The sequence below is a fragment of the Prosopis cineraria genome, unplaced genomic scaffold (assembly GCF_029017545.1).
Source record: "Prosopis cineraria cultivar Desert tree isolate PC_DT_omini unplaced genomic scaffold, ASM2901754v1 PC14, whole genome shotgun sequence".
NCBI classification, from domain to species: Eukaryota; Viridiplantae; Streptophyta; class Magnoliopsida; order Fabales; family Fabaceae; genus Prosopis; species Prosopis cineraria.
The window spans coordinates 28,294,111-28,307,587 of NW_026555345.1; the positions used below are offsets into that span (position 1 = coordinate 28,294,111).

Consider the following 13,477-nt stretch of genomic DNA (forward strand, 5'->3'; position numbering starts at 1 on the left):
TTTTTTGGTTGATGTGGTATCAATCATACTTTTTTTAATATTGTCCATATTTAAACTCATTAATTATAAGAGATAATGTAATGCAAGTTTTAAAATTTTTCATTTATATAGAAGTAAAACTGAAAATTTATTATATTTTTAAACAAAACTAAAGATTTAACTATTTTTTTATTGATTCTATTCGCAGATCTACATGAGTAGGAGGGTGGGCATATGCCCCTACTCGCTTGGAAAAAATTACATTTTAGTATGAGAAAATTTTACACTTTGATCTCACAAAATTTATGATTCTGAACCCACGGAATTATCAATATTCCTTCCTTGAAACAAAAATATTTCAATCTAGTATTAAAGTTTAGATATAGATCTATATTTTATATAGAGGAATGCAAATATAATTAGTTAATCAATTTTATTTAATCTAAAGTTAAACATGTTGTATTTAAATTATAAATTTGTAATTTTTTTATCGAAATACCCCCACCGTCGAAAGGTCCTCAGTCCAACACTGTTGAGTTCTGAGGGAGTGAATGGGGGAAAAAAATCAGAAAAGTTTGACCCAAGTTGGCGCCCATCAACTGTTAAATTTGAAGAATGGATAAAAATGATAGTTAGAAAGGAAGAAAAATTAGGGGGCGTTTATAAACTTAACCATAACCTTTTGAGTTGTGTATGATTGGAAACTGAAAAATCATAAATTCTCTTAACATGGAGCACAATTCTCAGTTGTCAAAAATTATGAGCATAGTCCATAAAAGCTCCGATCGAATTTCCGTTCCAAAGCCTGATCTCTCGTGCGTGCATATATATATATATATATGGGTTATTAGTCTCGTAATTAATTAGTTGATGGGATAATGATTAAATTAATGTGTATGAGGAATCAATACCCCAGCCTTTTAATGTTTGGAGTCTACATTAAATAATGGTTCATATATACAAACGTACGTAGGAGTAATTCTGGTCTGTTATTCTTATTCACGCCAAAAGGCAAAGACAAGTTTAACTGTGCAGGTCAACTCATAAAATATAACACCATACAACTCTGGTTGAGATAGTACTCGAGCGATTCGATAAGATTTCTTGAGTTGTCAAAGCTTTCCTTTTTTAAAAACACCGCTTTTTAAAAAAAAAAACAAAGAAAAGAAAAAACAAAAATGCTTATCTCTTACGAGATGAGCCCAGCATTTTTATTGATCTATCTTATCACGCATTAGTTTTTTTTTAAAAACACTATTGTAAGGAAAATCTTCAATAGGATCATTATGAAAATCAACATCAATATTAAAATCAATTTGGCATGTACAACTATTTATATAATTGTAGGTAATGTGGCTTATTGATCAAACTTTCTGTAATGTAGTCACTCACATTTAGTTGTAAAAAAAAAAACTATATTCATTTCACCCAAACAAAAAGAAAAACATGCCTTCTTCGTAAATATTTTAGGCTAGAGTAATCAAGATAAAATGTTTTCTTTTAAAAGGATGGTTGATATTATTCTCCTTATTTTTTTATTTATGACATATTATATTTGGATAAAATGAATAATTTTGCCCTTAAATTATAGGCTCGGAGGTATATGGGAGTCCAAATTTGTTTTGATACATTGTCACCTCTAAACATTTAAAATTGTGGCAATCTCTTTTTTGTTATTAATTTTAACTATTAGTTAACTAAAAAATAACAAAAAGAAAAAGAATTCAAAAATTTCAGGAAATAACCAAAAGAATAAGAGTACCTGGCCAAATGTAATTTTCGGGTCCTCTTCATTCTTTTGGTCCATTTAATAATTTTTTGAGATTCTTTTATATAATTTTTTAGTCAACTAACAAGTTAAAGTTTAATAGCAAGAGGGAGATTGCCATAATTTTAAATATTTAAGAGCAAAAATACACAAAAAAATGAGTTTATTAGGGTTTTAAGTGCTTCTAACCCTACAGTTTAAATGCTAAATTGCTGTTTTACCCATTAAATTTTACTATTAAGGAATAATACAACTTTTAGTTCCTTACATTTAAAGGAATTATTAATTTAGTCTCTCAAGTTAAATTTCTATTATTTCAAACATTCTAAACTTATTTAAGTAGTACTTAAACTTGCAAGATAAATTATTGTTACTTTATGCTTAAATGGGTAATGGAATGATGATGTGGCAACCATGCAGATTAATAATGTGGGAAGCAAGAATGGTGACTTGGATATGAAAAGCAAATTAAAAAAAGCAATGTAGATTAAATTAGGAATTATAAAATAACAAAATCAATAATACCTCAGCAATTAAGATTAGAAGACTGGGCTCAAGTGTGTTAATTAATCCACGTGTATATTCCATATCAGCAACCTACTTTATACCTAAGCTTTTTGTCAAGGCTAATGTGTTATCTTGGAAAACTTATAGAACTAACTTGATAATTGAAACAAACGTTAAAGACTGCAAATGATATAAATCAAACTTGAAAGATCAAATCAATTTTTCTTCCAGATATAATAGACTAAAAGTTGCATTATCCCCTACTATTAAATATATAGATTTCTATCTTCTCCCAATATATATATATATATATATATTAACACACAAAATTTTTGTTATTACATATTTTTCTCTTTGTTAGTTAATTTTCTTTCTCACTACAACATATTTCCTCCTCTTTTCCCGTGCCCTATTTTTTTTTCTTCCTTTAGAATATTTTTTGAATTTATTCATTAGATAAAGTATTATAACATTGATGGCAATAATGTTATCCATTGCATTGCATTGAATTGAATTACTATAAAAATATATAAAGGACTTTGCTCATATTATCAGTATAAAAGAATACTATCTCTTACCACACGCTCGTTTAAATGTGAGAAGAAAACCGCAGTAGTGTCAGTGAGTTAATTTTTGAGTAACTAGTATCAGAAGTCAAAACCTCAAGGAAAAACAAAAAGAATTTTATTTAAATAATATATAATTAATTTCTTTATCAATGCATGTGGCACCTACTGATGATACAAAAATAAGTTAATATGAAGAAATTTATTTACTTTTTATATAAATAAAATAAAAATGATGACATGAAAGAATCACTATGATAAAACACCAATTGCCAATCCGTGTTGATTAGACTATGAAGTAATTGCACGTGGACTAGTTATTATGCCCAATATATCCATAGTCATGTCAATACCAACAGCAAAAAATTTAATATTTTCTCTTGAAAAAATTGTAAAAAAGAAAAATGCCTGCGATTTCCTTTTCTTATAAAAATTCAATTTGTACTTCCTCCTCTTCTTCTTCTCCTTTTTTTGGCCAACTCTTCTTCTTCTTCTTCTTAAAATACTGCTAAGCTTTAATCATAGCTAAATCAGCAAAACCCTGCTTCCAACCAAATTTGATATAAGTGAGGGATGATATTATTATTGCTGTGTTGTTGTTTTACTTAATTGTATAGCTTTAAAGATTTCGGTATTACTATCAATATATATATATATATATAATTAATTAATTACAAATAAACTTGTTGTGTTGGTAAGTTATGAATAGTGTAATCCATACGAATCACATCAACTTTGTAAAACACATGGATTCCATGTCATTTTTTAAAAAATAAATATTAATTCTTATGGACTAAATGAATTGCAAAATCGTTAACAGAAAACACATCAGAGTTTAATTTACTAAAAACTGAAAAATTGCAGACGAAAGTGGATGTTGAGTGATATATAGAACTGTCGCAACTTGGAAGTCAATTGTTTGTAGTGCTCACTTGCATCAAAAAGTTAATCAGCATTTAATTAATTGTTGTTAAGAAGACCATCAAGATTGCAATCTATTAACTACAAACCAATAAGTGAGTGATAAAATCCAAAACTCAAAATGACCCACCAAACCAATATGTACATAAATGATGATCCATGTGGGTCAAAAAGAGTCATCTTTCAGTGGAAAACGATAGAACACTCTGAGCCCTTCTTTGTCTTCAAAATGGCACTCACTTTTCTCATTGTAATGTTTATATAGTTAAAACCTGTATATATGTATGTATGTAAGCATGTATACACACTTTATCTTTTCATCATCATCGATCTCCAATTGCTTCCCAATGTTGAGAAGACTTGTGGAATTCATATTTTACTCATACAAGAACGCACATGCATGGAACAATATCTCCATTAATAAAACTTAAAAAGAATATATGATATCCAAGGCTTGTTATTATTTACCAGTTACACTTCTTCGTTAAAAAGCGTCTTTATTATGGTGAAGGGATGGACAATTAATTATACGATAACTTTGAGAAGGTGATACTTCAATTTATTATTAAAAAAAAACTTGATGTTGCAAATTTTCTCTTACAATTAATTATCACTTTATTTGGGGTCCTTCTTAAGCTGGGTTACTAAGCCGTTTGCTTATTTAGCTTAATCATAGATATGTAGTTCCTCAATAATTGTAAAGGAACGTGTCATTTTCACTGCCATCCTATTTGCTACACAGCTAATTAAGGCTTTCTATCCCTTTATATAATATAAATTAGCATGAATCTCCCATGTGCCCTCCATTACAGTCTATATATGCATTTTACAGTAAAACAAAATTGAGGGGGAGAATCTTAGGTGCAACTTTTTAATTCTATTATGATTTGCTCTTGCTTATACTAACTAAGTTAATTATTAAACTTCACAAGAAATTAAACTTGTGTGGTATATATTAAGATAAATAAATAGCGAGAGATCCATAGTATAACAATGAAAGTAGATAATGTATAATGATAAATATTGCATGGTCAAAAGATCATCGCTAACTCTCTATCTAGGAGCGAGGTTTGTATATTTTGCACTGTAAAATATAACTCTCTATCTCTCTCTCTATATCATCACTATATGTATGTGTGTTATTATTTTAATTGCACCACTTCGTGTTCTCAACATTTCTACTATGGCTTTCAATATGATTTTGACAAACGGTAAAAAGGAATTTGGTGCTTGAACATTGATATTATTTATCAAGGATTGGGGTGCTAGAATCGGAAAACGAAGGGACTAATTTTTCGGCGACGTTAAAAGACGTTGTAATAGATTATATTATAATATCTTGAGTGTGTGTAAATAATATTTTCAAAATTTTTATTTAGACTTAAACAAAAAAAAAGTCAACGTTAAGTCCAAGTCAATCTTGCTTCCAAATATCTCATCAAGCCCTAAATGTTCTTAAGTAAGGCCGAGGAGGTGCAGCTCATGTGATCTTTGATGGTGATGTTGATTCGCTATGAATCATATATTGTGATATTTATTTTTAATTAAAAAACCATTGCAAATGAAGAAAAAATAGATAAACTCTTTTTTTATGTTTCTTCTTCGACCAAAAAAAATATAATCAAGATATTTTTAAAAGCAAGATAAATTAATTTAATGAACAACACACGCGTGAATATATCGAAAGCAAATTTACTTAAGATATGGTGCCGATGGCTTCAAATAACGTGCATGCAAATGTATTTTTAAAATTAAAATGTCTATTCTAGTATAAATAATTTATTTTCAGTATTAAAGTGTTAATTATCCCTTAACATTGGGAAGAATAAGCGTGTATGCGTGGGTCTTCTGTCACATATATAATTAAATGATAACGTGTTTTTTTAAATTAAAATTAAGTTGATACTTGACAAGGAGGGCTTTTACTAGATTTTTCTGTCATACCAAAAGGACAGAGTAACCCCAAACTCATTTACAAATAAAGGGCTTTTATTAATTATTGTCTATCTACACAGAGGATCGTTGAGAAATCTTTAGAACCTTTGCTATGCTTTCAAGACATTAAATAGTCAATTTCTCTCTCTTCCCACTCCTTCATCTAAAGTTGGTTTCTCTTCACTTTCTTATCCCTTTTCTCTATCTTCATTAGATTATATAGTTCATACTGTGAACAAATTTGTTCATAGCACAAATTTAATCTTTTAAAAAATGTTATTGAGATGCAAATTTTTGGGAAAATAAATAAATTTAGACAGTTATAGTTTAATATAAACGATTTGGGTTGGCCAAACATATAAACGAGATTTAGAATTAAAATAAGATAAGATAAAAAAAAAAGGAAAAAAGAATTCCTCCATGGCATATAATCAATTGAATTTTTTAATATTATTTAAGTTAAATTTACAATTATGAATGCAATCATACTTTTATATTTCATTTCATTTCTTGGTATGTAACCACATATTTTAATATGTATTTTTAAATCTATCCGGTGAATATTTAATAAAAATATACTAAAAAAATATAATAACTTGAAATTCTAAAACATTTTTTAAAATTTTTTATTTTTAACATTAAATAAAATAATTACTTAATATGATAAAAAATGTTAAATCATTAATGGAGTAAAGAGGTGGAGTTCTCAATTTAAAAACATCACATCTCTACTTTTGGTTATTAACAAAATATTAATTTAGTTAAAAAGAAGAGAGATAGCGTTTTGCCATTCCTAAAATATCACCTCTTGTTATTTGTTAAAATTGTAAATAAAAAATAATTGTGAGCGATGGCATATAATATAAGAAATGTCACCTCTCTACTTTAACTTTAATATTAGTGATATTTCATTTTTTATTGCTACAAAATACATGCTACTAAATATCATTTTTGTAATAGTGATATTTGGTGTATATTATAAAATATATATATCATAGTTTAAAATTTATTTTACATTTATTTATTATTAGTATATTTTATAATTTAATGTGTTTCTCAATTAATTTATGATTTGCATCTATTTTTTTTTTTTTGGAATACAAATGGCTAGGGCATAAATATCATATAAGGAGGGGGCCAATAAACTATCTTAGAAAACTATCCTGGGTAAGGTGTTGAAATTTAGACAAATTATTAAACTGATCAAGGTAGTAGTTCAAAAGATAATAGTCAATATCATAATTGAACCATGAGTAGACCAGTAATTAGTAAAGCATTTAATTGAATTTGTCAAGAAATTTCTTTAACAATTTATTGGTTGAACAAATTGATTTTACTTGGTTTTCAATATTATAATCTTCATTTGAGTATTCTTATCATTGCGCAAATTTACATCCAAGTGGAGGATTATCAATTCAAAAGAGTAAGAGATGTTTTTAAAATGTTGAACATGCTAGACCAGTGAGTCTATGCAAGAATTCGTTTCTCTAAGTGCATAATCTTCAGTGACTAGGCAATTCCGCAGGCATCTCGATTTAATAACTGAGGCCTGAGGATGACTACCGAGGCAAGAAATGCCAAAAATGCCACTGGGAAACGTTATATACAGGACACAACACCAAAAACAAATACCATAAAAATGTGGGCCAATTCTCATATGAATCCTCTGCACCTGCTCCGCAAAATGCCCTCTTCTGAGGCCCCTCCTCTGCAAAACTTAAATATTCAAAAATCAGAGCCCACCGTGGAGTGAGAAATTAGCTTCCCTCTATATATATATACGAGATTCCAACTTTTGCTCTCCCATAAGCGGCCTTGGCTTTTCCTTCATCTCTTCCTTCAAACTTATTTCTCTCTCTCCCCCCGTCCCTCCGCCTCCCCTTCCGCCATAGCTAGAAGCTTCAGACATTAAAGCAATGGCAATTGACTGCATAGCAAGCGTTCCCTCCATGCCTCACCCACCAAAACACGGCACCAAAGAAGATAAAGAGCAAGAGCTTTTGGTCTTTGATGCCGCTCTTCTCAGGCATCAGCCCCATCTTCCAAAGCAGTTTATATGGCCTGATGAAGAGAAGCCATGCTTGAATCCTCCTGAGCTGGTTGTTCCGTTCATAGACCTCAGAGGGTTTCTCTCCGGAGACCCTTTTGCGACCATGGAAGCTTCCAGACTTGTGGGCGAGGCCTGCAGAAAGCACGGCTTCTTCCTTGTTGTCAACCATGGGATTGATTCTAGATTGATCTCTGATGCCCACCGTTTCATGGATGATTTCTTTGAGCAACCCCTGTCTCAGAAACAGAGAGCTCAGAGAAAACCAGGGGAGCACTGTGGCTACGCTAGTAGCTTCACTGGCAGATTCTCCTCTAAACTCCCTTGGAAAGAGACCCTTTCTTTCCAATTCTCAGCAGATAAACACTCACAAAACCTCGTCAGAGACTACTTATGCCAAAAAATGGGCCAAGAATTCGACCAATTCGGGTAACCATGTTGTTTCGTATGAATTGATGTTATGCTCTTCATGTTCATCTGTTGACTGAGTAAACGATTGTCATTAAACAGGATGGTTTACCAGGAGTACTGCGAAGCCATGAGCAACCTTTCTTTGGTTATAATGGAGCTCTTGGGAATGAGCCTCGAAGTCGGGAGAACGAGCTTCAGGGAATTCTTCGATAAGAACAATTCGATAATGAGGCTCAATTATTACCCGCCTTGTCAAAAACCAGACCTCACTTTAGGCACTGGTCCTCACTGTGATCCAACCTCTTTAACTATTCTTCACCAAGACGAAGTGGGTGGCCTCCAAGTTTATGTCGACAATGAATGGCATTCCATTAGCCCTAATTTCAATGCTTTTGTGGTCAATATTGGTGACACCTTCATGGTATGCTATTGTGATTCTTTTTGCTTTTTGTCCTGTCAAATTTAATATCAAGCTTATGGCAAAACATTATCTTTCAGGTCTTACCTGTTCTTCTGGAATTTCAGATACGATTTTTCGTTGTGACTAACTGATAAACCCTTTTTGTCTATCTGATATAGGCTCTTTCAAATGGCAGATACAAGAGTTGCCTGCATAGGGCAGTGGTGAACAGCCAAACAACAAGAAAATCTCTTGCTTTCTTTTTGTGTCCGCGAGATGATAAGGTGGTGACTCCACCAAGTGAATTAGTGAACTACGTGAGCCCAAGGATCTACCCAGATTTCACGTGGCCTATGTTGCTTGAGTTCACTCAGAAACATTACAGGGCGGATATGAACACCCTCGAGCAATTTACCAACTGGGTCCAACGAAACAAGTCCTGAAATCTCAGAGGGCAGCACTAATCTGGTGGATTTTAGCGCACTCAACAGAAAACAGGAGTGCTGGTGAAGCAGGGGAGGCACAGGGAAGTGAATGTTTTTGAGTAATGAAGGAAACAGGGAATGTACAAGAGTGATAAGAAATGAATAAGATGATTTTGTAGCCTTTATTAGAAGATATAGAGTGATTGTTGACTGCAATGATTTTGTGTCTTCATGTACTGTGCATAATAAGAATATATGATATGGTAAATCCAAGCTACTTTTTTTTTTTTTCAAATTCAAAAGTAGCCCTCTTTCTATTTGCTTTTTGGCAAGGAGGACCTACCGGGTACAACAAGTTAAAGTCCGCCCATAAGTTAGATTATGTAGGATTCTTCACCCTTGGATCACTGTCTCAAACTTTATTTAATTATTAGAAAATGTCAACCAAATAGGCCATTGGTCTTTGATAAGTGCTTTGAGAGAGGGAGTTGTCTACCTTTTCCCCCTCATTCTTTTGTTTTTTTGTTTCTTTGCAAGGGAAAAAATTGCTTCTTATTTGAATTTGTGACAATGTACCTAGTTACACATTACAAGTTCCCTTCGGCTTCTAATGAAGACAACCCTAGACGGTTAATTTCTTTTAGTGTTTGGCTGAAAGAGGTTATGCTTCCATAGCTTCAAACAGTATATGATCTTTATATTCAAGGTTTGATTGGTATTTTGAATGGAATGGAATGAAAAGGTGAATGTAGTAAAAATAGTGATTTTATGATGAATAATAAGGTCAATTATAATCTTATAACGAAAACAAAATAGTTACTGTTGAATATATGATAATGATAATAGAAGTGTAATAACATTGTATACATCGATGTTTGTGAGGGGAAAAAAGATGAACTCTCTTATCAAACAAAGACCTTTATGTGTTGTTATTTTCCCAAATAACCCATTTTGAGAAACCAAACGAATATTATAAGTGCTGCTTAATGGAATGCTAATCAACACAAAACTGTCAATTTCCTTTTGCTAATGAATCCTATGTTACAGCTCTTAATGCAATAACATGGGTTATTTCTTTATTGTGTAGCTCTTGGAGCTATTAAGGAATAAGGTCAAAAAACCAGCAAATAACTCCAACATAACAGGTGGCCCACTGTTTGAATGATTCGGAGGTACAGGAAACAAAAATCTATAGAGGAATTGGTTTGATTTTATTATTATTCAGATGTATCCTGCCTGGAAATTTGGAGGCTTATGCAAATTGGATGCAAAGAAATACTGTCTTTAAATGCTGCAACATTCCTCTGGTGATTTTTTTTTTAATCCTTATCCCTTCACTGAAAAGAAAAAAAAATGATGAAACCAGAACCAAAATAAAAAAAAATAACAATTTGGTGTCCCTGTTGAATACTTTCATGATAATTCTGGCATTCAAAACCAGAGTCTCATTATGCATACGGAACTTTTCCTGCATTGAGCTGTGTCATATCAAATTCAATTATGATGGGGTCCAAATAGGGTAGCTTTTTCAAAGGTGTCAAATGACATGTATCAATATTGACATAACGATAATAAGTGGTGATAACAAGGGTTATTACCTACAAAGCGCGGACACTTTAAAAAAGTAAACATATTCATATTCCACGTATCAATATATATATACAAATTTTGTAGAATGAAGATGATTGATTATAAATATTTTTCTCTCATTAGTCAATATATTTTTTTGGTATAATATTAATTATTCTCTCCCATTGATCCATTAATTTTTGTATAATTAATTTAATTTTAGTCTAATATTAATATTACTATTTCATTGGTTGATGTGATTGAATATTTTTTCTCATTAGTTAACATAATTTAATTTTTTTTTCATTTATTTTAATTGATTTTTATCTTTTCATGGGACAGGAGCATTAAATTAATAAATGATTAAAGATCTAAATCTTATAAGATGAAGGTGATTGATCACAAATCTCTTCTCTCTCATTAGTTAACATAATTTAATTTTTTTTCATTTATTTTAATTAATTTTTATCTTTTCATGGGACAGGAGCATTAAATTACTAAATGATTAAAGATCTAAATCTTATAGGATGAAGGTGATTGATCACAAATCTCTTCTCTCTCATTAGTTGACATGCTTTGGTATAATATATTAATTATCCTCTCCAATTGGTTCAGTAATTTTTGTATGATTAATTTAATTTTAGTCTAATACTAATATGAATATTACTATTTCATTGGTTGACTTGATTAAATATTTTTTAATTGGTTGATAGAATTTAATTTATTTTTTATTTATTTTAATTGATTTTTTTTCTTTTTACATGATGGGAGTCTTAAATTCTATTTCAAAATTTCCCTGAGTCATCTATCACGAGAGCATTAACTATCTTGTTTCCCATGCTCTCGAGTCTTGTTAGAGAATTTTTGTTCCCAATGCAAAAATATCTTTGCGTCTCTCAATCTCATATTCCTTAATCAATCATTGATCAGCCATTCTCCTAAATGGGTTTGTTGCCAATGGTGGAGAGTTGGGCGATCAGGGTGGAGGGGTTTCATGCCTCTTTCCGGCCAATGTCAGGGAGAGTAATATTGTAGCTTTAATCTGATTAGTCAAGAAAAATTGACTCTCACTGCATTGGTTAATAGATTTTAGGCTAATGTTAATATAAAAATTTTTCTTAATTCATTAATGAGATTTAATTTATTTTCCTATTTTTTATATATTTTTAATATACTTTTATGGGAGCATTGATTCAAGAATAGTCTCATTTTCAAATTTCTATGATTATTAACATTAACTTCATTCGACTATCTTTCTCTATTCACTGTACTTTCTTATGCCTTTTCAGTTTTTCTAATCAATGAAATTTATTTTTTTTTCTATTTTTCATGTATTTTCAATGTACTTTCGCGGGAGCATTAATTGAAGAGCAGTCCCATTTTTAAATTTCCCTGATTGTTAGCATTAACTTCATTAGACTATCCTTTTGCAGTTGCTGTACTTTTCCATGCTTTTCAATTTTTCTAATCAATGAGATTTAATTTCTTTTCCTATTTTTTATGTATTTTTCTGACTTGTTGTACTCAATACTCATCAACTATTATTCATAAACATTATTTGCAAAAAGAAAAAAAGAAAATGAAAAAAAGTTTAAGTTTGATTTGGATCATCAATCTTTATTTCGTGGTCTTAGTCCTTCAAATTATGCATGCTTCACCATACATTTTGCATTGACAAGATAATACGGTGACTTTTTGTCTTTTCACATAAAAAAAGCGAGTCAAAAATGATTTAGCAAACAATACATATTTAGTTCTTTCACCATACATACATAAATACATACAGATTTTCTTCTTTCTGACCTTTTAATATGTATAATATTTCTAAAAGGTTTAATGATTTAAAATATTAGCAATAAATTTTAAATTTAACTAAAAACAAGATGTGTACAAATGAAATATTCAAAAAAAAAAATGATTGAATATAAGAACTCGTGCAACGCCCGGGAAACTGTCTAGTTTAATATAATACGTGTAATATATTTCAGCATATGAATATTATATTTTAATATTTAGAATATTTTTTTCAATATTTTTTTACTATATCATTTAAAACCTAAAAAAAATACTTAATATTTTAGTTATTTTTTATACATATTACTATATTATTTAAAAAATTTTTGTTTAAAAAATAAAATACCTAAACTTAAATCATAAAATATTAAAATATATATCATAAATATTCTCGTGCTTGTATCGTAAAATTTTAAAATTTTATCATATCACTATATCATGCAACATCACATCGAATACTCATATTTATATCTATGTAACATAGTTTATTAGAGATATACAAAAAATGGGTGTGTGATATTTTCTCACAAATAAAGCCGCCACAAGTAAGGACAATGACAGTCCCATTCCTCCACTTCCCTCCAAAAGGCCCGCATCACGTGCACTCCATTTCTTGTTTCTTCTTGCAATCCAACTCTTCGATTTTCAATATTTTCATATATATTATGTTACGGGATAAGCATATATAAACATTTGCAGTGTTCAGGACAACTATAAAAACCCTCGAAAAACGACACTTCTTAGGATTTCTGTATTGGATGCCTCCTTCTCTTCTCACTCAATATGACCTGTACCGTCATCATGTATCCTTGCTTCTCATCTTCTTTCATAGATTTGTTTTGTTCTTCTCGCACGGTTTCCCTCGCTTCTTTCATATCCTTCTGTTTTCTCAATAATTCAAGGTTATCAACAGATCCGTCCATTTATGTAATCTTTTATATGTTAAGTTGTTCAAGTGTGAGCAGATTTAAAATGATGTGTTAAAACTCATATCAAATAAAATTGAGTTTAATAACTATTATACAATAAAAAAAATTAAAAAAATATTTATAAATTTAAGCTTTGAGATTTTAAGTTAAAATGTAATGTTGTACGTTTTTTTGATTTCCCTTTTCTGGACAGTCATTTCCCGTTCTCAAAAAGTGACATCAAAGC

At 30.3% G+C, this 13,477-nt stretch overlaps 1 protein-coding gene across 1 annotated transcript; it reads left to right on the plus strand.

Annotated features, from left to right (window-relative positions):
- Nucleotides 1-7,468: 7,468 nt before the first annotated feature.
- Nucleotides 7,469-9,213, plus strand: LOC129293446 (gibberellin 20 oxidase 2-like). The gene is made up of 3 exons (XM_054931427.1): nt 7,469-8,152; nt 8,234-8,555; nt 8,714-9,213. The coding sequence occupies exons 1-3, from the start codon at nt 7,593-7,595 to the stop codon at nt 8,975-8,977; spliced, it is 1,146 nt and encodes a 381-aa protein (XP_054787402.1). The 5' UTR covers nt 7,469-7,592; the 3' UTR covers nt 8,978-9,213.
- Nucleotides 9,214-13,477: the final 4,264 nt, after the last annotated feature.

Excerpts from the sequence above, each read along its gene's own strand:
- LOC129293446 (XM_054931427.1), top strand. The coding sequence starts at position 7,593 with ATGGCAATTGACTGCATAGCAAGCGTTCCCTCCATGCCTCACCCACCA. Across the intron at positions 8,153-8,233 it reads CAAGAATTCGACCAATTCGG|GATGGTTTACCAGGAGTACT; the intron begins GTAACCATGTTG and ends GTCATTAAACAG. Across the intron at positions 8,556-8,713 it reads ATATTGGTGACACCTTCATG|GCTCTTTCAAATGGCAGATA; the intron begins GTATGCTATTGT and ends TATCTGATATAG.